General features: G+C 59.1%; 1 protein-coding gene across 1 annotated transcript in view; it reads right to left on the bottom strand.

The window, feature by feature from the left end:
• Window positions 1–1,273, bottom strand: part of AXL (AXL receptor tyrosine kinase) — a 30,465-nt gene extending 29,192 nt beyond the window's left edge. The window contains exon 1 of the mRNA XM_077840552.1: window positions 1,204–1,273. Within this exon, the coding sequence (XP_077696678.1) occupies window positions 1,204–1,273 (70 nt within the window). The remainder of the gene's footprint in view (window positions 1–1,203) is intronic.
• Window positions 1,274–22,633: the final 21,360 nt, after the last annotated feature.

The following is a 22,633-nucleotide window of genomic DNA, read 5'->3' as shown; positions in this document are numbered from 1 at the left end:
GGGTCCCAGCCCTGCCCCCCAGCTCTGCTGGAGCCCCGACCCGCAGCCCCCTGAGTCCCAGCCCTGCCCCCCACAGCTCTGCCGGTGCCCCTCAGCCCCGACCCGCAGCCCCCTGGGTCCCAGCCCTGCCCCCCAGCTCTGCTGGAGCCCCGACCCGCAGCCCCCTGCGTCCCAGCCCTGCCCCCCCCAGCTCTGCTGGTGCCACTCAGCCCCGACCCGCAGCCCCCTGGGTCCCAGCCCTGCCCCTCAGCTCTGCCGGTGCCCCTCACTCCCGATCTGCAGCCCCCTGAGTCCCAGCCCTGCCCCCAGCTCTGCTGGAGCCCCTCAGCCCCGACCCGCAGCCCCCTGGGTCCCAGCCCTGCCCCCCCAGCTCTGCCGGTGCCCCTCACTCCCGACCCGCAGCCCCCTGGGTCCCAGCTCTGCCGGTGCCCTGGTGCCCTTCACTCCCGACTCGCAGCCCCCTGCTAGCCCAGCCCTGGGCTCTGAGTCCACCAGCCCCGCTAGGCTCTGACCAGGCCCCTTGCCCACAGCATACTTTGTGGTGAAGCCATTTTTAGCACCCACCTATTTAGGTACCTCTACGACCCTCCTCACTGTGGGCTCTGGGCGCCTCCCCAACAGCGCAGGGAGTCTGACCTCCTCTCTGTCCCAGCCCACCCCTAAACCCAACGGAGATTTACCCTTCCCGCGCCCCTGAGATTGGTCAAGATCCTGATCCCAAATGGGGAAACCGAGGCACAGTGGGGGGTGAAGGGACTTGGCCAGGGTCACATGAGGAGTCTGTGGCAGAGGCAGGATTTGAACCCAGGTCTCCCATAGGCCCAGCCCTTTGCCCTACCCTCTAGGACCCAGCTGCCTCTGCATGCAGTGGGGCACAGGGGAAGATGGCTCCGATCCTGTGGGTTGGCTCTGCCCTACTTGGTGCAGGAGGCCCAGGGAGGCAGTGGAAGAGCCAGGCGTTGGACCCAGGTGTCCTGACCTCCAGCCCAGGCCCTTCCAGAAGGATTGCAAAGGCTTTCGCCACCAATCTGTCCGGCCCGGCGGAGCAGCGCTGTGAGGGAGGCTCACACTTGCCAGGGTGACTTGCCTGGGGTGCCCGACTGCCTTAAAAGGGCCAGATTTCCACAGCGCCTGGCCCAGCCTGGGAACCGAGCCTCCGCGGAGGGGCTCAGGGTGGGTCACTGGGCAGCCTCGCGTACTCACCCGCCGGGGTGCCCGAGCCCATCCAGCAGGCCACCAGCACGCACAGGAGGGAGCTGCGGGCCTTGCCCATGTTCTGCAAACCAAAACAAGCCGTCGGCTCCGATTTCCCCCCAAGTCGCCGGCTCCCGGAACTGATCTGGGGGGCCGGGGTGGTGGGCCAGAGCCAGGAGCACTGCCCGGAAAGAAACACCCAGGGGTTGGGAACTGTCCCACAGCCGGAATTGGTCCAGGCGGGTCCCGAAGCAGCGCTGGCTCCACACGGCGGATCCGTGCCTCGAAGACTGGTTTGCCGGGGCTTGCGGGAAAGAAATTCCTCCCGGCTGAGTCCCTCCTGCGAAGGGCCAGACCAGTGCAAGCCCCCCGAAACAGAGCTGGTTCCAGTTCTCCTTCCTCGGCCGACCAGTGGGTTTCACTCCTGGCTGCGTCCCCCTTCGCGGTGTCCGCACCTGACTCCCCGCTTCTCTCAGCCGCCGGCACCTGGGTGTCAGAAAAGTTCCCAAAGCAAGATTGAAACACACACCCCAACCCCAGCGAGTGCCTGGCCCCTTCCCAGCCCTCTGGCTTCTCTCCTTCCAGAGCCAGAGCCAGGGCCAGGGCCAGAGCCAGGGCTGCTGACGCTTCCCTCCCCGCCTGGCTCCCCACCCACCCACGCTGCCTGGGCTGAAACTTGGCTGGGCCCGAATGGAGAAGGGGGCAGGGAGCTGCTGTCCCCAGCGCTGGGGTGAATGGCTGGGAAATTCCAGCCGGCAGCCGAGGGGTTAATGGGAGGAGAGCAGAAGAAAGCCTGAAAGAAAGTTTTCTGTCTGTTAAAGTTACAGGCGCTGGGAAAGGAGCAGGCGAGGCCCGGGGCAGGCGGGCGCAGGGCTGGGGCGCTGAGGGGGGCGGGAGGCTGCTGCCCACGTCCAGGGCACACCAGGGGCGAGTAAAAATTCGACCTTTTCTATTCTTATTAACATGATAATAGTGAGCAGTGGAGATCAGCGCCCCTTTACGCCGGGCGCTGCCCAGATCCCAGCAAGATCAGGGCCCCGTTGGGCCGGGCGCTGCCCAGACCCAGGTGTCCTGACTGCAGCCCAGCCCCCAACCGCCAGATGATGCTGCCTTGGCCCGTGGCTGGCACAGAGCTAATACTGAAACAGGAAGGGGCAATTCGGAGCCGGCTCCTCACTCGTTTACGGCAGCTTTACCCCAGGCTATCCCCACTGCCTTCCCTGCAGCTATTCCTGATTTACACCAGCTGTGACTGGCATGCTTCCCTTTACACCCACTGCCGTGGGGACTTTCTGTCAGTTTATTTTTGCTCCACCAAGTTCCTGGTTTTGTCCTGTCTTAGAGCAGGACTGGCTGTTTCCTCTGCGTCTCCCTGTGCTGGGACTGGGGTGTCAGAGAGAAGCAAGGCTCGTTCATGTCAATGGAAGACAAACACCTCAAACAGCCCTGATCTCGGTCGGGGTCTGGGCAGCACCTGGCAGAAGAGGGCCCTGATCTCGGCCGGGGTCTGGGCAGCGCCTGGCACGACGGGGCCCTGATCTCGGCCGGGGTCTGGGCAGCACCTGGCATGACGGGGCCCTGATCTCGGTCGGGGTCTGGGCAGCACCTGGCATGACGGGGCCCTGATCTCGGTCGGGGTCTGGGCAGCGCCTGGCAGAAGAGGGCCCTGATCTTGGCCGGGGTCTGGGCAGCGCCTGGCAGAAGAGGGCCCTGATCTCGGCCGGGGTCTGGGCAGCGCCTGGCAGAAGGGGGCCCTGATCTCGGTCGGGTCTGGGCAGCGCCTGGCATGACGGGGCCCTGATCTCGGTCGGGGTCTGGGCAGCGCCTGGCATGACGGGGCCCTGATCTCGGTCGGGGTCTGGGCAGCGCCTGGCATGACGGGGCCCTGATCTCGGTCGGGGTCTGGGCAGCGCCTGGCAGAAGAGGGCCCTGATCTCGGTTGGGGTCTGGGCAGCGCCTGGCACGATGGGGGCCCTGATGTCAGTCAAGGCTTTTGAATTTGAATTTTGAATGCCACGGTAATTTGAATAATAATACATCCACAGGCCCAGTCCTGACAAGCTACCCTGCAATAAACAAACCAGCACACAGCAGGGTTCCCCATGAGTAAAAGAGCTCTAGGGAAAGACAATGCATCTGATAAAGGCCAGGGGATCTTATCTGGTGTTTGTGTGAGGGTCCCACCTACAGTGGGAGCTGAGATGAGACCCTGGGTGGCTGCAGCTGCACAGACACGGAGTGAGAGACAGTCCCGGCCCCCACCAGCTCAGTCTCCATAGACGCAAAGAGGAATCTTATCCCTATTTTACAAATGTGGAAACTGAGGCACAGAGAGAGGACAAGACTTGCCTGAGGTCACTGGAAGAGTGGGGATAGAGTCCAGGAGTCCTGGCTCTAGCCCTCCGCCCTAACTACTAGACCTGGCTCCCAGCCCCCTCCTGCAGCTGGGGCTGGAACCCAGGTGTCCTGGCTCCTCGGTGGGTGACTCCCAGCCCAGGACTCCTCCCCAGTAAAGCCTGGGGTGTATTTGCCCAGATTAAGTGCCCAATAAAAGCTGCAATGGGGCGGGAGCCTATTACAAGCCTGGGGCTTTTTGGTTTAAACATTAACCCCCAGAAGAGCTGCCAGGTGGGACTGTGGTCCTGGGCGGCTGCTTCCAGCAGGAGGATCACCCCCCAGGCCAAGCTGGAGGAACACTTGCCACTGGAAGGGAGAGGGGAGCCACCCCACTTCCACCCTTGGGGCATGTGGGTCTCCCTTGTGATCCTAGCTGGGACTGGGGAGGGGAGCTGGTCGGGGGACCCTAAATGAATCAGGAGACTCCACCCTCTTTGGCCCTAGATCTGAGAGCTGGGTCAGTGGTACTGTCCCCATTTTATAAATGGGGAAACCGAGGCATGGAGATGGGAAGGACCCCACGGTGACCCAGAAATAGACCCTGGAATCCTGCCTTCCAGCCCCCCTGCTTTAACCACTAGACCCCACTCCCCTCTCAGATCCAGGGAGAGAACCCAGGAGTCCTGGCCCCCAGCCCCTCCTGCTCTAACCACTAGCCCCTGATCTCTGCCGCAGGTCACGAGGGTGTCCCAGATCCCTCCGCTCTGTCTGTCTGCAGGGGTTAAAGCAGCAGCGATGAGCGGACGGCTCCGGAGGGCAGTGCTCGTCAGGCTCAGGTTTCCATGCCATGGAGCACCAGGCTGGGGGCTTTGTGCCCAGGGGTCTGTTGGGCGGATGCGTCATGCCTCAGGCTGGGGCAGAGAAGCCACCGGCCAGGCAGCCTGAGCCATCCACCCCCACCCCCTGCCGTGCCCCATGCCAGCTGGGATCATTGGGCTCTGGGGTGCCTGGCGCCGAGGGCAGCCAGGGGTTGAGGGGGCTATATCCCACGTGGCTCCAGTACACAGGCACCTGAGACGGCTCCCCCAGCTCTGCCGGTGCCAGCCCTGGGCTCCCCCCCCCCAGCTCTGCCGGTGCCCCTCACTCCCAACCTGCAGCCCCTGCTAGCCCAGCCCTGGGCTCCCTGTCCCAGATCGGTGGTGCCCCTCACTCCCGACCCACAGTCCCCAGGGTCAGTCTCTTTCATGTCTCTAATCTCTCAGCCCGGGAAGGCTGGCACAGCTCCAAGGGGTGCTCAGCTGGACCCCTAAGGCAGCCTGACATTGCATCCCACCCCCTGGGGCAGGACACAAAGCAGGGGCTCCTCCAGCAAACCCCAGAATGTGGCCTTGTGGTCAATGACCCCGCTGAGTGGCTGGGCTGAGAGGATCCAGGTGCCGGACTCGCCTCCCAAAGGGAGTCAATATAGACAGGAGGAGGGGGTGGGAAGGAGGAGCATCCCCCCCCCCAGCCTGCTCCTGCCCACCGCCAGCTGGAGATCAGGGTGTGAAAAGGGTTAATGCAGGGGCTGCCAATTTGGGGACTTTGGGGACCTGCCAGGAGTGGGGTGTTCTCCCCATCAGGGGACCAAACTTGGCTGCCTCATAGAGGTGTGGGCCGGATCCTGACCTCTGCTCCCCCTGGGCTCAATCCGGAGTCACCCCTGACTGCAATGGGGGCAGGGCCGGATCCTGATCTCAGCTCCCCTGGGGTCAATCCGGAGTCACCCCTGACTGCAGTGGGTGGGGCCGGATCCTGATCTCAGCTCCCCGGGGTCAATCCGGAGTGACGCTAACTGGAGTACCGAACCCTGGCCCCGCAATCTGCTGTGCACATCCCAGCTGACCTGCAGCCCCGCCCAGTCCCGGCCTGGCCGCCTTGGCGGAGCTCTGGGAGTTATTTTATGGCTGTTTCTTTGGCCGATTCAAACCCTGGATCTCAAAGAGCCCAGCCCAAGGCTGCTCCCTCCCCAGGCTGCTGGAGGAGAAGCTGGACCGCTGCGTAGCAAAGACTCAGTCTGGTGGGGTGGGGGTCTGACCGTCCATGGGGACAGGCTGTGGGGTACCAAGGGCTATGTGGGGGTGGGGTGGGGGGGGTCTCGTTCCTGATCCTGCCTGCAGGCTCGGGGGCTCTGTGGAGAGCTCCTCAGTTTCCAGCCAGCCCAGCCTAGGGTGGGGGGAGCTGTGCTCACTGCCCTAGGGAGCAGCCTGCTTCGTCTCTCCCTGTTTTGGGGTCCATGTGTGCTGGGAAAGGAGCCTCATGCTGCTGTCTGCCAGCAGGAGCATTTCCTGTGGGTCTGGGCTGTCCCCCGGTGTGCTGGGCACGTAACACCGGTTATCCCAGCACTATCCACTGTGGGGCGTCATGTCTCTCCCTGGGGATGGGCCACCAGACTCTGGGTAGGTGGACCACTGGACTGCTGCATTGTAGGGATGCGCATGAGCCCTGCCAGCACAGATAACGCCCCCACCCCCCGCTGGCGCCCCCTGGTGTCTGCCCCACACACCTGCCTCCTCCCCTGATTGTTCCATCATCCCTTCCTTATCTACTGAAAGCCTTGCTAATCACATCGCTCAGCTGCCCTGGGAAAAGGGGGCTTCACAAAGCAAAGGATACCCACTCCCAGCCCCTCGAGGCTAAAGGAATTTAATATTGTGGCGGGGGGCTGGGAGCCAGGACTCCTGAGTTCTATCCCCAGCTCTGGGAGGGGAGTGGGGTCTAGTGGTTAGAGCCGGGGGGCTGGGAACCAGGATGCCTGGGTTCCATTCCCAGCGGAAGCAGCACTGAAGTGCCTTGGTATAAATGAGGATGGAGCGCTGGCTGGGCGGCACCTGGAGGCACCTGCGGGCAATTCCCTCCCCGTCACTGATCTCCACCTGGCGGGTAAAGGTAAACTAGTGATTGAGGGGAAAGTCCAGATCCCCGGCAGTGTAAAGGGGGTCACGCCCCTGGAGTCAGCGGGGCCAGATCCCCGGCAGGTGTAAATCAGCACGGTCGCACTGGTGTCCATGCAGCTCCTTGGCTTTCCTCCAGTGGCTGATCTGGCCCTAAGGCTCCCCGTGGTCTGGCCCCGTTTGCTGACTGTCATAAATAAATATTCAGGTCAGAGCAGCGCAGAGCTGAGCAGATGATGAGGCCAGTTTGGGGATGTGAAACTCCCCCGGTGAGCTGTAACCGCCCCCTCCCACAGCCGGGACCGGCGGGGTGGGGGTTACCTCAGTGCACTGGGGAACCAGAGCTAGTGCTGGCGTAAACAGATCGCAGGGGATCTCCGCTGGAGCCAGGGCCCATTCACACCCGCTGGAGATCTGGCCCCATTGACTCCACGCACCTAGGGCTGGTTGATCCTGGCCAGGGTTTGGCCTTTTCCCTTCCGTGGGGCTGGGCCAGCTGAGCCAGACAGGGACAAGCCCCTCACCACCTTCCCGCTGCCTGGGGGCTCTGCACAGCTGATGACATCGGCACCAGATGTTTTTCGGGAAAGCAGCTGCATCAAACCCTTCGCCCCCGGGCAGCTCCTCACGCAGACGCCCATCCCAGCTGGGCTCGTGTGCGGTGCTGCGGGCCTGGGCCCGGGCAGGGCAGGGTTCCCCCTGGAGCCGGCACGCGCCCAGTGGGGGATCACGGCTGCAGCAGCCGCACCCGGCTGATTACCCCCAGTCCTGACTCTCTCCTGCTTTGACCCGGTTCCAGCCAGCTCTGGATCACAGGGGAGTTCATGGCTTTGGATCGATAGCTCCCACCATTTACAAGTGCCCTGGGTGGTAGCGTGGCCTACTGACAAGGACTCAAAAAGGGCCCTAGACAAGGACTCAAAACGCCTAGGTTCTGTTCTCAGCCCAGCACTGACCTTGGGCAAGTTCCTTCCCTGATCTGTGCCTCAGTTTCCCTTCCCACCCTTTGACCGTTTAGACTGGAAGCTTTTCAGCGCAGGGACTCTCTCCCACTCTGTGTGCAGCGCCCGGCACAATGGGGCCCTGATCTCGGTCGGGGTCTGGGCAGCGCCTGGCACAACAGGGCCCTGGCCTCGGTTAGGGTCTGGGCAGCGCCCGGCCCGACGGGGCCCTGATCTTGGTTGGGGTCTGGGCAGCACCTGGTGCGACGGGGCCCTGATCTCAGTTGGGGGTTGGGCAGTGCCTGGCATGACAGGGGGCCCGATCTCAGTCGAGGTCTGTGCAGCACCTGGCAGAAGAGGGCCGTGATCTCAGTTGGGGTCTGGGCAGTGCCCAGCCCGATGCGTCCCCAATTCCAGCTGGAGCCTATCGTTGCGACCATTATAATGAAGCTGGTTTAGATGAACACAGCTGAACCGATTTCAGTGGTGGCTGGGCTGATAGATGCCCGTTGGGGATCTGAAAGTGACCCATCAGAGCGAGCGTGTGGCAATGAGCAGAGATTTCTCCCATTTCAGGGTGTAATGAGTTTGCAGGGTCTCGACTCAGTTCTTAGTGGGATGGCCCTCTTCATTGCAAAACCCCTCTTGCTGGCAGCCTCTGAATGGGGTGGGGGGACCAAGCTCCCAGCTGCCCCCTATGTGGCGGGGGTGTGAGCGATCACTGCCCCCCTCTGGGGGGAGAGGGGTTACAGGCTGGGGCCCGTGGGTGCAGTTGATGGAGCTGTGCTGGGTCACACCGGCCGGGGAGCTGGCCCCTGAGAGGTTCGTCAGCGGAGGCAGAGGGTGAATGAGTCCCCCATGGCTGCTGTCCATCCCCCCAGTCCTGGGATGGTCTCCCCATCCCTTAGCGGGGCTGGTCTCCGGGCCCTGGTTCCGTGCTAAGCAGCCCCAGCCCAGGTGTGCACTGCAAGGAGAGACCTGACGAAGTGGGACTGTTCTTACTGTTTCCTCTGAATAGTGTGGGGGTGCCTCAGTTTCCCCTAGGCAGTTCTTAAGTATCTAGGGGGTGGGATAAGGGTGTATGATCATTGCAGAGCCCTAGAGGGCAGGTGTGTGCAGGGGTCTGGACACAGAGAATGGCCGACACCCTGTTTCCTGGCCACTGATGGCCTGGGCCCTTCCCCCCTGCAAGGTGAGAGCTAAAGGGCTGGAGAACAAAGGAATCTGGTGACCTCCTGGCCCGGGAAAGGGACGAAGGCCAGAGGAGGAGGGGCTGGAGGGAGTTTCAGTTTGGGGCTGGCTGGGACATGGAGTGAAGGGCAGACGTGGTTGTCTGGCTCACTGCCCCCAAAATGGACCCAGCTGAGGGGTCCTGTTCTCTGCACCTACAAGCTCTGTGTTAGACCATGTTCCTGTCGTCTAATAAACCTTCTGTTTTACTGGCTGGCTGAGAGTCCCGTCTGACTGCGGAGTTGGGGGGCAGGACCCTCTGGCTTCCTTAAGACCCCGCCTGGGCGGACTCGCTGTGGGAAGTGCACGGAGGGGCAGAGGATGCTGAATGCTCCGAGGTCAGACCCAGGAAGGGGGAAGCCGGGTGAGCTGTGTGTCCTGCAGACAGGCTGCTCACAGAAAGGAGACTTCCCCAGAGTCCTGCCTGGCTTCATGGGGAGCAGTTCCAGAGCATCGCCCAGGGACTCCGTGACAACTCCCCACCCCTTAGGGGGCTGGTCTCCGGGCCCTGGTTCCGTGCTAAGCAGCCCCAGGCCTGGTGTGCACTGCAAGGAGAGACCTGAGGCACTGGAGGCCACTGGCTTTGGGGTGTCAATTCCCCTCTAAGTGATAGGAGCTGGGGGGCTCCGCAGGAGTGGGTCACCCCCTAACTGCCCACAAGGGTGGCTTCTGGCTTCTGACCCACTAGCCCCAGCCCCTCCCAACCTCATGAATCGTGGTTGTGCCCTGCCGTCCCCATGCAGCCGGAACAGACTCAGCCCCTGTCGCCTCGCTATGGGTCTGTGAAGGGCTGAAATCTTGGCCGGTCCTGCTGGTTTGTGTGAGATGGAAAAAAACCCACCAGCGGCTCAGTTGCATTCCCCAGCCGTGAGGCTGTTGTCTTAGCAGGAAGGAATTTCCTGCCTCTTGACTTCGGTTATTTATTTTTTGGTCCTATTAATACGATCGCTATTTGCTTCCCCCAGTCTGTGGATTTCCAAGTTGTTTAGTTTTTCACGAAGATGACTGGGTCGTTCCAGCGGTGGCCTGGGACAGGAGAGAGCTGAGTTCAGCTGCTGGCTCTGGCCAGGCGTCCTTAGTGGTCTGGGGTGAGTCACTCCATGGCTGCATGCGTCAGGCTCTGCTCCCTGGGGCCGGACCCTTGGCCGTTTCAATCAGCCCAGCTCCACCCGTTTGCACCAGCTGGGAGCTGCGCCCAGGAGTGCTCTCCCCAGAGGAGGGGCAGCTGCAGGGGGAGCTCTCTCTCTTTCGCATGCGCATGCTCTGCAGGGACCCCTCTAAGGGGTGGGGGGCAGGGGGGCTTTCTCACCGTGTGGCACGCTCGGTCTTCGGCCTCTGGTGCTACCAGTTAATGCGGGTGTTTCTGCAATGGAGCGGGCTGGATCCTAAGAACTGGGCTGAGACCCTGCAAACTCATTCCTCCCGCCAGAGAGGGGGAATCTCTGCTCTCTCCTATAGGTCAGGTTCAGAGCCGCCCAGTCAGCTGGAAGTCAATGGAGTTGAGTGCAGCTGTGGCTCTGACCCCTCCTTATTAGAATAGCAGCTGACGGCTGCAAATGACATCAGGCCTTGTGCTGCGGATAGTAACCCTTCCCTTCTCTGTTTAAACGATCAGATCTGGGGGGCAGGAATTGTCTCTCGCTATGTGTCTCTGCAACACCTGACGCGATGGGGCCCTGATCTCGCTGGGGGTCTGGGCAGCGCCCGGCGCGACGGGGCCCTGATCTCGCTGGGGTCTGGGCAGCGCCCGGCGCGACGGGGCCCTGATCTCGCTGGGGGTCTGGGCAGCGCCCGGCGCAACGGGGCCCTGATCTCGGTTGGGGTCTGGGCAGTGCCCGGCGCGACGGGGCCCTGATCTCGGTTGGGGTCTGAGCAGCGCCCGGCGCGACGGGGCCCGGATCTTGGCTGGGGTCTGGGCAGCGCCCGGTGCGACAGGGCCCCAATCTCGGTCTGGGCCTCCAGGTGCTATAATAATAAAAAAACATTTTTTGTACCTGTGTCATGCTGCACCGGGCGATCTGGGGAAGTGGGTGTGAAAAGCACAGACCAGGAGGTTTATCTAAGCGGCAGCACTGGGGAAAGAGGATGTCGGAGAGTTTCGACATGTTTGCAATGAAATTAACAGCTCCCAAAAAGCAGAGGTTTTTCATCTCTGCTACAGGGTTTTTTCACCTTCCTCTCAAGTGACCTGTACTGGGCATTGCCAGAGAGGAGATCCTGAGGTGAAAGGATTCCTGATGGATCCCCGTCATTCCTAGGTTTCATTTATAGTTTGTTAACAATGGCCTGGTTTCATGGGAATCCTGGGAGATGTTTTGCATTCCCTCCACCAGCTGTGCAGTAAATAACAATATTTATCTTTGGCGTTTTCTTAGCAAACACCTTGAATTTCACAATTTCCTTCCAGTAAAGAACAATGTTAGCAGTGAGGAATTTTCACAGAGAAACTGAGCACCCAGAGCAGAGCCCACAGAAGGTAGGACCCTCTGCAGCGCCAGGGCACTGGGTGCCGGGGCTGGGACACTGTCCCTCTCTAGGCGCTGCTGGCCACAGTCTGTCTGGACCTGGCGGCTTCTCTCCCTGTGGCCTCACAGCCCGTCGCCTTGACCGGCCTGCCCGTCGGGGATCTCTGATTGGTGATGTCATGGCGAGCGGTGCCCAGCCAGGGCAGGGCTGGTGTGGGGCCCTTGTCCCCCCAGGGGGAATAGCGTTTTGTAGCAGCGCTAACAACCCAGGGACTGGCTGCAGCCTCGGGGGGCTAAAGGCCCTAGAGCCAGGTGAAAAGGATGCGTCGACTGGGGCCAGATCCCCTGATGGTGTGAACCACCTTTGCTCCAGTTCTATTTACACCCCCTGTGCATTTGGCCCATGATACGCGCCCCCACCCCCCAGCTGGGGGGCTGGGGGAGCGGCTGCCTGCGTGAGCTGCGATTGGCCAGCAGGGATGAGATCCCTGGCCTTCCCCCAGCTGCTTTAGGGATTAGATTTGGCCTCTGATCAAGGCTCTTGGCAGCTGGCCCCCCCGGGCTCTTTCCTGGCTCGCCGGTCTGATGGATGGTTTGGTCCAGCATGAGCTCCTCCAGAATTCATCAGGGTTACCTAAGGAAATACGGTGAGCGCCCCCTCCCTTCCGCGCCTCCAGCACCCACCTCACTGCCGGCCCAGGGGGTCGGTCTCTCCCCGCTCCCAGTAGCTGCCTTGATTCCTGTTGCGATTTGTCTTCCCGTATCAAAAGCCTGGAATGAGAAGAAGCATCCGGATCGCAGTGAAACTGCTCTGGGATTCTGGGGGTGACTCTGGATTGACCCCCGGGGGGAGCTGAGCTCACAATCTGGCCCTGAGCCCATTGCAGTCAGGGGGTGACTCTGGATTTACCCGGGGGGAACAGATCAGGATCTGGCAGTTGCTGTGCTGTGTGAATAGCACCCCAGGAGCAGCACCAATTCTGCAGTCCCAGCCCAGGGACTCTGGAGCTGTTGGTGGCAGTCGTTAATTAGGCACCATTTGGGGAAGGAAGGAGAATCTCCAACCTAACCCATTAGTGCCAGTGGGTATCCAGGCAAAATGTCACCCCTTGTTTGAATGGCCGGGTGCCCTCAGGTCCGGTTCTACCCCCTTCCCCTCAGCTGCCCACTGATTCTAATCCCAGGCAGCCCAGAAGGGATTTCAGCTCCCAGCTTTCCCCCAATCCTCCCTTGGTTCAAACACCCCCAGCAGCTGGTCCAAGGTGCTGGTCCAAAGTCTGTGGGTTCCAATGGGGCTTTGGACCTGGCCCGAAAGCCTTTGGGAGTGGAGCCAGCTGGGGAACCCCCAGGATTTGTTCTCTGGACGTTGGAAAATGTTTTTTCTTTTCCTCAGTGGTGACTTTGTGAAATCCAAACCCCTAAACGTTTTGAACTTGAAAACCGCACTGGAAAAACTAACGTTTTCACAGAGTCTCGACCGTTTATATCAAAACTGACTTTTTTGCAACAAACCGAATCCTGAATTTTTAACTGAAAGCTATTTTTTAACCAAAAGCTTCTTTTTTTAAAACAAAAACTTATTTTTCCCCCAAATCCAAGCACTTTTACTGAATATTTTTTATTTTTCTTTGAAATGTCAATTCACGTTGTCCTCTGCCTGAGAAAGCCATTTGTGATCAAAAAATATTTTGATGAAAAACATTTTGACCAGCTCTAACTGGTAGGGATCACAGTTGTGGCAAACTTTGCAGGGTAAATGGCTTTGGCCTTTGGAAATTGAAATCAGTTCTTAATGAAATCAGGAGCCCAGTGAGTGGGCGAATGAAGACTTTAGCAGCACACGGAGGCATTCGCTCCCAACTGGCTCTGTCCACTGGCGAACCGGGGAGTTATTTTTTTTTTCTACCAATCTCACCTGCCCCCAAAGGGTTACATTTTCTTCCGATGGCCTCAGCAATCCCCACTTGCTTCCCTTGTCCGAGTTGACCACAGGGATTTAGCATTGTCCCTCTGCTACCTGTGTCTGTGTCCCCCCACGTGGGCTGGGATTAGAACCGCCAACCCTTGATTGAATTCTAATCCCCAAATGGCCAACCAAATTTAATCAGGGGTTTAAATCTGCCTGGTGCCCGGCTCTGGGAAGCTGCAGCCCGTGACTCCAACCCCGCCAGGCTCCCGTGGGTTAAGGCACCGCAGGAGAGTCACGGGGGCGGGTGGCACCAAGGGCCCGGTGTTCAGAAAGCCGTCGGAACTTGTGTCAGGGTCCCCTACTGCCGCTTGCAGCGCTAGGTCTCCCCCCGGTGACCCCTAACTCTCCCTTCGGCAGACAGGGGAACGGCAGCTCTTTAGAGGGGTGGGACCCAGGCCTGGATCAAAGACTCCTGTCAAGATCCATCAGCCTCCTTCAAACGCGGCTCCTGCACCGAAAGCCTGGATGCTGGCTAGGCAGCGGTTTGGGGGCAGGCCGGTCTCAGTGTCCCCTTCCGCTCCACCAGCCGTGCCACAAAATCCCCCGCGTTTCCCGCAGCGAGTTTTCCCAGCCGTCGGCTCTTGCTCTGGTTATGTAGGCGTCGCCGTCCCTGTGTATGTACCCACAGGCTGGGACGGAGTCCATAAGCCAAGCAGATGGTTTCTGGGTGTTTCACAGACCTCGACTCAGCCTCGCACGGCTCTGATCCCCGTCCAATCTCCCAGCAAGCTTGCAGAAGTGTGTGCACCAGCAATGGGCTCACCAGCACTAATTACACCAGCGCTCGCACGATTGCTCTCGGCAGGGCCCCCTGCTGCTTTGTTATTGGAGGGTTGCTGATGAGCCCCATGGAGATTGTACACTGAGGCGTCATTGGTCTGAGCACTGGGGATGTTTACGCTGGTTTGGTATTGTAGGACTTTTAAAAAATGTTGTCCCAGCCTCAGGGCTGCTCTAACTCATGCTCTATCCCCCCATGGGCCCTGGGGAGCAGGGACTAGCCCCAGCCACGCCCCTGATCCGCCCCCCATGGGCCCTGGGGAGCAGGGACTAGCCCCAGCACAGTGCGCCCCAGCCACGCCCCCGATCCACCCCCTATGCCCGGGGTTGGGAGCAGGATGGGTGCCAGGCCCTTACGCCAGCTCCACTCTGGCCAGGGAGGCTCCTGTGTGGGGTGGGAGGGCTCTCAGGGGGACGATCCTGCGCACTGTCCGGGGCTGGAGCAGCACAGAGGGGCCTGAGCATGACTGAGAGTCAGGCCCTGGGAGTCTCTCCCAGCTCCCTGCGGGTGGGGCTGGCTCTCCCGCCCAGGCTGAGCAGCTGGTGGACCCAGGTTCAGCCCCCGGAGACTATTGTGCAGCGAGACGCTGGTGCCAGAGGAAGAGCAGTGGAGGGTCTAGTAGTGGGGTGCCAGCTGGGGACACAGGTTGGTTCCTGGCTCTGCCACAGACTCTCTACGTGGCCTTGGACAAGTCACTGAATCTCTGCCCCTGTGGGAAGAGAGTGGGGTCTGGTGGATTAGAGCAGGAGGGCTGGGTGCCAGGACTCCTGGGTTCTATTCCTGGCTCTGGGAGGGGAGTGGGGTCTGGTGGATTAGAGCAGGAGGGCTGGGTGCCAGGACTCCTGGGTTCTATTCCTGGCTCTGGGAGGGGAGTGGGGTCTGGTGGATTAGAGCAGGGGGGCTGGGAGCCAGGACTCCTGGGTTCTTCCCCAGCTGTGAGATGGGGCTAATCCTTCCCTCGCAGCTGCCAGGCAGGATGATGAGCAGTTGGGACTTGGACTCACATGGCCCCTCTCTGCTTTGCAGGGGGCTTTCTCTTTAAGCAATGGAAGGAGAAGTTCCTCTTCCTCTCCGTGGACGGGAGCCTCCAGATCTGCCGTGATGCCCAGTCCCCGGCCGAGCTGGGCATCTCGCTCAGCACCAGCTGCCGGGCCATCCTGGAGGGCAGCGAGATCTGCGGCCTGCCCCGCCTGCCCCTGGGCGCCCAGCGGGGCAGCTGCTTAGGCCTCAGCCTCAGTGACGGGAAGTTCCTGCTGCTGCTGGCCCCGGACAACCAGGAATGCAGGTGAAGCCCAAGGGGGGCGTGCAGGGGGCCAGGGCACGGGCTGGGCTGGGGGCAGTGAGGGTGCATGGGGAGAGCTGAAATCCGCACAGCTGCTGGGGGTGGTGCCCCAGGGGGAGCGGCACTGGATGGCTCCCCGAACGGCTTGCCTCCTGCCTGGCTAGACCAGCTTTGCTGCTTGCTCCCTGGGAGAGAGTTCTGCCCATGGCCCGGAGACGTAGGGGCATGTCCCAGGAGGAGACCGCAGACAGGGGAAATGAGCCCCGCTCTCCTGGGCCCCAGACCGCAGGAGATGTGGAGCTGGCGAGGAGTGACCGGCTTGTTAGGCTGTCGGGGCTAATCAGGCTTTTCCCTTCTCTCCCTCCCCACCGCTGCAGACAGTGGCTCAACATCCTCCGCAAAGTCAAAGAAGTAAGTGGAATCAAAGTACGAAATACAGGGCCAGGTCCCCGGCTGCCATCAGTCACCGTAGCCAGGCTGCCCGCCATGCCAGCTCGCAGCAGCTAAGCATGTCGGCATCACCCTCGCAGGGGCCATTGGGAAAGGAGGCAAAGGCACCAGTGGGCTTTCCGGCCCTGGCAGTTTCTCGGTGCCTTAGTGAACGGACTGAGGAGTGCCGGGAGGGCCAGGAAGCCGCTCCGTTGTTGCAATTCACCAGTGCCCCATCCACCTCTTCTGCTCCGAGAGCAATTTCGGTTTGGACCTGGGGCTATTCTTGGTCTGATTCTCAGTCACAGCCAGGTCCTTCTGTGCCGCTCTGGGGTGGGACCAGTTCCCTGTGACTCTCCCTCCCACCCCATGCAGGGATGGGGAGCTGAAAATGGGGCCCATTGTTTCCTTTTGCCCTATGGCCTCGGGCAGCTGCATTTTCACAAGTGGTCACTGGCTCTTGCTGCCAGCTTGAGATGCCTGGGGCCTGATTTCCAGGGTCAGGGGGGGATCATGGGTGCTCAGCACCTCTTGAGTAATCGGGCCCTTGGGTGAAACCCTGGCAGTCAATGGAAGTTTTGCACTTGACATCAGCCGGTCCAGGATGTCATCCATGGGTCCCGCCTCTGCCTTGGGTTGATCTCCCCACTTTGGATGGTCCATCCCACTGTCCCCACAGTGATGGTGTTTCCTCCCTCTGCACAGAGCTTCTCCCAAGGGTCCCCAGCGAGATGCAAGCTCCACATTGATTCTCCGTCTAGGAAATGCTGCTGGAAAGAAGGGGGAGGAGGTTCTCCTGGCACACAGAGCAGAGAAGGTACTGGGACCCGGTTCGGAAGGGCTCTGGCTTTCTTGGCTATTTGTCTTGGTGCCAGAGACCTACCGTGATAGGCTTGTTCCCAGATTCCCTGTAACTGGATCTGGGGCACTCCCACCAGGACCCTGCTCCAGGTCCTGGAGGCAGGGTCTCCTGCTACAGTCTATTCCCCAGAACACTGCCCAGAAGAGACGAGACACTCGATCAGAGACGGCCCAATGCGTGACTGTCCTCTACAGTCTGTCTCCCCGGAGCCTGCCCAAGGTCGTTTGAATGCGCCAGCGAACGGGGCTTCCACCCTCATCGCAGGGCAGCAGTTCCACAGCCTGCCACATCTCACTGCCAGGCAGTGCCCCTTGACCCTCAGCTTCACCCTGCTGGCTCCTCCTTGGAGTTCATACCCCGCTAACGCCTCTCAGTGGCGCTCATGCCCTCCTTCGTCGCCGAGCTAGACTTCCTGGGCAAATTCCCTCCTGGGTTTAGCTCTCATTAATGGGCCCAGGTGGGGTTCTCTGGGCTGCATTACGCAGGAGGTCAGACCAGGTGAACACAGTGGTCCCCTCTGGCCTTGACATCTAGGAAGCGCCAAACTCCAGGATAGTTAAAAGCAGGAATGGATGTGGGTTCTTGCCACCTCATGAGCTTTGGGGCCTGGTTCTGATCCCACTCAGGCCTTGTCTACACACAGACTTGTGCTGGTTGAGTTAAACTGGTTCAGACCTCAGTGTAGATGCTCTGATTTTGGCGTAGCTTAGTCCTGTTCCTAATCAATTCAAAGTAAACCAAATTAAGCCTAGTGTAAAGGTGCGAAGTGAGAGCCTTTTGTTCCAGAGTAATTTCACTGCTGTGTAGACACAATCCAGCGCAAATCAGGAGTTGCTGCACTATTGTTAGTATTACAGTAGGCCCTAAAGACTCCAATGGAGGCTTGGTCTCCACATAAAACAGGTTGACCTATCTACCTTGGTCAGGGGGGTGAAAAAATCCCACCCTTGGTTGATATAATTACACCCACCCAGTCCCTAGTGTAGACACAGCGAGGTTACAGAAGAATGCTTGCATTGACTTAGCATGCAGGAACGTGGTGTTCCTACACTGACAGAAAACCCCTTCCGCCGGCAAAGGCTGCATCTACGCTATGGGGTTATGCCAGGATAGCTCAGACCTGGGCCCCACTGTGTTGGGTGCTGCACAGGTACAGAGACAGCCTCCACCCAAAGAGCTCACAGTCCCATCAGACAAAGGAAGGCTCATTCTTCCCAGGGTACATAGATGGGGAAACCGAGGCACACAGAGATGTGGAAGTGACTGGGTCACTGGCAGAGCTGGGAATTGAACCAGGATCTCCTGAATCCCCATTCAGTGCATTAGAGCTGACAGAGAACTGGGCCCAGGGTTTGGCTCTGGGCGACTGACCCTCCTTCTCCCCCCACTTCTGCCCCAGCCACCAGGAGCAGCCTGTGCAAGGAGAACTGCTCGCCCCGGTGCCTGCGCCACGGCTCCCAGATGCACGCGGGGGTGAAGGCCGCCTGCCTGCTGATGGGGGGAGCAGCAGCTGGCCCCACCATGGGCTACATGGTGACCTCGGCCACGGCCAGCCGGCCTGGGGAGATGCACCCCCCCGACTTCAAAGAACTGGGCTATCACCCGTCCGCCTGCGACTCTGAGGCCTCTCAGTATGAGACGCTGGATTACGAAGGGCTGGACCAGGACTTCGACACGCTGGATTTCGGGGGGTTTGCCTTCTAGACACACACGATCCTCCCCCAACGCCCCCAGATTTAAAGGGCTAAGCAGAGACTGGGAGGGGATCTTGCTGCTGGCTTCTTTTCCTCAGAAACCAGCCACCTCCCAGGGCTCCCCCAGCCTTGCCCCTCACACCGCCCCCTTCCCGGCCAGAGGGTCAGGGTTTGAATCACGCCCTTCAGAGCCAGCAGCAGTTTTAGGCTGTTATCCTTTATGTGGAGCAGCCATGTGAGGCTTTGCAAGGCTGTTACACAAAAGGATCTGCCCCCGGGGGGCGGGTAGATCGGGGCTGGGGCTGGAGTGCAGTGTGCTGTGGCTATTCTCCATGTCGCAGGGCCTGTAAGGGGTTGGAGTGTGAGGTAGAGCAGCCGAGAGGACTAGTCGAGGCTCGTAATACAGGGAGTGCAAAGAGGGTTGTAAAGCCTCTTTAACCCCAAAGGCGGAGCTGGGGTAAGTGAGAACCAGGCCCTTGGAGAGCAAAGCGAGGGTGAGAGGCTCCCATAGCCCCCTGGTCGGTGCGTGCCCAGCTCACAGAGGACGTAAGTCTTTCCCAGGCCCCCCTGCACAGGCTGGCGGTGTGCTCACGCTGTCAGCAGGCGTTGTCAAGGTCCCCGCGCACACCGAGCTGCCGGCTCAGAGAGGCAGCACATTACGCAGCCTTACACTGGTGTCCCAGGGGAGGGCAGGGAGGGGGGTGGGCTGGTTTTTAACAGGGGTTTTTTCTCTTCTCCCAAGATGGAGGTTTGTTTGTTTGTGTGTTTGTTTGTTCTTCCATTTGTTGTTTTTTTAATCTCTCCCTCCTCCGTGTCCGACTGTCCTCAACACTCAGGTTTCCCGTGTGCCCCTGCTGCCGTGGTGACTCGGGCATGACTCCTGCCCTTGGTTATGTCCCCTCCCCCCACTTGGGGTAACCCGTGGCAGGATCAGGCCCCCCGGAGTGTTCATTCTGCCATTTTTTTGCATTAAACTGTAGAAATCTCCTCCCGTCTCCCCGTGGTCTCTGCTCGGCCGGTCGGTCTGTCGGGGAGGGATGCAAACAGCAGCCCTGACAGGACCTTCTTACTGAGGAAGCTCTTTACAGGCGTGTGCTAATTACTCTTCAGCTCTCTAATGTGGGTCAACGCCCTGATTTTAAAGAGAGGGAAACTGAGGCATGGAAAGTCCCAAGTGATTTAGCAGCCGAAGGCCCTGGCACAATAGAAAGGGTCATGAAAGCTGCACAGCCCCTTAGTAATGAGCGTGCTGCTGGATCAGGATCACGGGGCTGTATAGGGATAGTTGTTTCCATATGGGTTGTATAAGGTACCACTCTATGGTATAACTGTGTCCACACTGGGGCTTTTACTGGTGTAAGTATCTGGGTAAAAATCACTCCCCTAAAAGACAGTTATATCAGTGCACCCGTAAGCCCAAGCGTAGACCCAATTTCAGATGGGCCAGAGGCAGTTAGGAGCCAAGGTCTCATTGACTTTCAGTGCTATTTAGACTCCCAAGTCACCATGGAAAGTTGTACCTGGATTGACCCGCACCAGGTCACACAGCAGGTCAGTAGCCGAACTGGGACTAGAAGCCAGGTTTCCTGGCTGCCAGTCCGGGGCCTTAACAACTAGCCCACACAGCCTGCTGGGGCCCAGCTCCTGTGAGCTGGGTGAAGTGCAGGCTACGAACCGATAGAAATCCATGACAGGTCGGCACTAGCTGGCTTCAAACACTATACCTGCCGCTTTTCACCGGCCCTGCCATAGTGGTTCGGAACATGGCTCCATCTGGATTGGATCCTGCTTCTAGCAGGGAACAAGACATGGTTTTTCAGAGAGACCACTACTGTTCAAATGTGTACAAATCCAGGGGGACTCAGATAGAAATAGATGGGTTTGTTTGGGGACGGAGGAATGGATGGATGGCGTGACAGGGTCAGGCCGGATGGCAACAGGAGAATAATAGAAGGCAGATATATTAGCCCCAGGTTAAGTAGGTTCCCTTTCCCTGGGAAAGGTAACAGGGAATGTTCCAGAACAATCAGGAACCTTCTGAGACAATTAAGAGAGACAGGCTGATTAGAACACCTGCAGCCAATCAAGAAGCTGCTAGAATCAATTAAGGCAGGCTAATCATGGCACCTGGGTTTAAAAAGGCACTTCAGTTTGTGGCACGTGTGAGGAGCTGGGAGCAAGAGGCACTAGGAGCTGAGAGTGAGAACGCAGACTGTTGGGGGACTGAGGAGAACAAGCATTATCAGACACCAGGAGAAAGGTCCTATGGTGAGGATAAGGAAGGTGTTGGGAGGAGGCCATGGGGAAGTAGCCAGGGAGTCGTAGCTGTCGCACAGCTGTTCCAGGAGGCACTCTAGACAGCTGCATTCCACAGGGCCCTGGGCTGGAACCCGGAGTAGAGGGCGGGCCCAGGTTCCCTCCAAATCCTCCACTCCTGGTCAGACACAAGAGGAGTCAACCTGGACTGTGGGTTCATGAAAATGGCCAAACTGAGGGCTGCCATGAAGCTCCAAGGCGAGCAAATCTGTCAATAAGCGCAAGACCCACCAAGGTAGAGGAGGAACTTTGTCACAACCAGATAGATGGGTGTGTCTGGGGACAGAGGAATGGATGGACAGATAGATGGGTGTGTCTGGGGACAGAGGAATGGATGGACAGATAGATGGGTGTGTCTGGGGACAGAGGAATGGATGGACCGATAGATGGGTGTGTCTGGGGACGGAGGAATGGATGGACCGATAGGTGGGTGTGTCTGGGGACAGAGGAATGGATGGACCGATAGATGGGTGTGTCTGGGGACGGAGGAATGGATGGACCGATAGATGGGTGTGTCTGGGGACAGAGGAATGGATGGACCGATAGATGGGTGTGTCTGGGGACAGAGGAATGGATGGACCGATAGATGGGTGTGTCTGGGGACAGAGGAATGGATGGACCGATAGATGGGTGTGTCTGGGGACGGAGGAATGGATGGACCGATAGGTGGGTATGTCTGGGGACAGAGGAATGGATGGACCGATAGATGGGTGTGTCTGGGGACGGAGGAATGGATGGACCGATAGATGGGTGTGTCTGGGGACGGAGGAATGGATGGACCGATAGATGGGTGTGTCTGGGGACGGAGGAATGGATGGACCGATAGATGGGTGTGTCTGGGGACGGAGGAATGGATGGACAGATAGATGGGTGTGTCTGGGGACGGAGGAATGGATGGACCGATAGATGGGTGTGTCTGGGGACGGAGGAATGGATGGACAGAATCTATCCCTGCTTCCCTGCCCACATATAACCAGACTATATACCCCCCCATATATACCCATTTATGAAGCCATTTAAATCCATACCCATCTGTCTAATCTTGCATTCATGTGTAGGGACCGCAAACACTCGGTGACCAAACAGTGTCTGCACAGGGAAGGGTTACCTATGATACCAATATAGTGATCCAGGTCTAGCTATACCCGTATACGGGCCTGTGTGGACACTCTTATTCCAGTATCAGAGTAGCTTTTTTATGATTTGGCTTAAACACCTTCCCATGCAACATAAATTAAACCAAAACCAGGCACTCTTATAACTGAATAACCATATCGGTTTAACTCCACCCTTTCATTACACCTTAAAAGTTCTCCCGTGTAGACTACTAGGCTTTAGGAACCAGTTTTGCTGGTTACATATGTCTGAGCCTTCCTCCTGCTCTCCCTCCCGGAAACACCAGACCTTGTCCATGGCTCGAGGCAGGACCTCAATCCGGAGGGAGCAGGCCTAGTGAGAAGCTGTCGGTGTCCTGTTTTCTGGAACCATGTCAGGACTAGTGGGGGGCGTAGCCCACGAGGAAGGAGCTGTTTACAAACCAGCCACGCTGCTGCTGACATCACATTTGCACGGGAGCCAGAAGAGCCAGGAAACGAGGACACCACCCTCCTCTGTGCTAATGCCTGAGACCTTAGCCCTGCCTTTTGGCTTAGCTCCGTTGCTCACCCAAGAACATGAACACGCAGAGTGCCTCAGAGAAGGCTGAAAGCCCCGGGCAGTGGGGTGTTTGGATTGTGCCCATGGTTAGCTAACCTGTCTTTCTGTCACCATAGGGACGTGTATCTGTTGTCACGAGTGTATGCGTCCGTCTGTTGCCAAATACCTGCCTCCATCTATCTAGTGCCATGTACGTGTACGCATGCCTCGACTGCCGTATGTGTGCCCATCAAGCCACCTGCCGTTGTCGGGTGCACGTCCATCTATCGACTCTGCGGTTCTTCTGCATTGCCTATCCCCTGCCTGTCAAAAACGCCACACAACCTACAATTCCTCACAACCTACATTCCTTCATGGTCCCAGAAGGTGCCCACGGTGCAGGCCAACAGGCCGTGCCCACCCGCCTTAAGCGTCAAGCGCCGAGCTGCAAACTGTGTCGCCAGATTTGAATGCAGCCTCTTGCCAAGGTTAGGTGTGTGCAGATAAAGGGGTTCACTTGATGTTCAGAGCTCTCTCTGGTGTGAAGGGGACACTGCATCACTCG

Source organism: Eretmochelys imbricata, chromosome 23 (assembly GCF_965152235.1).
Source record: "Eretmochelys imbricata isolate rEreImb1 chromosome 23, rEreImb1.hap1, whole genome shotgun sequence".
NCBI lineage: Eukaryota > Metazoa > Chordata > Testudines > Cheloniidae > Eretmochelys > Eretmochelys imbricata.
This window is presented reverse-complemented; position numbering and strand designations above follow the sequence as displayed.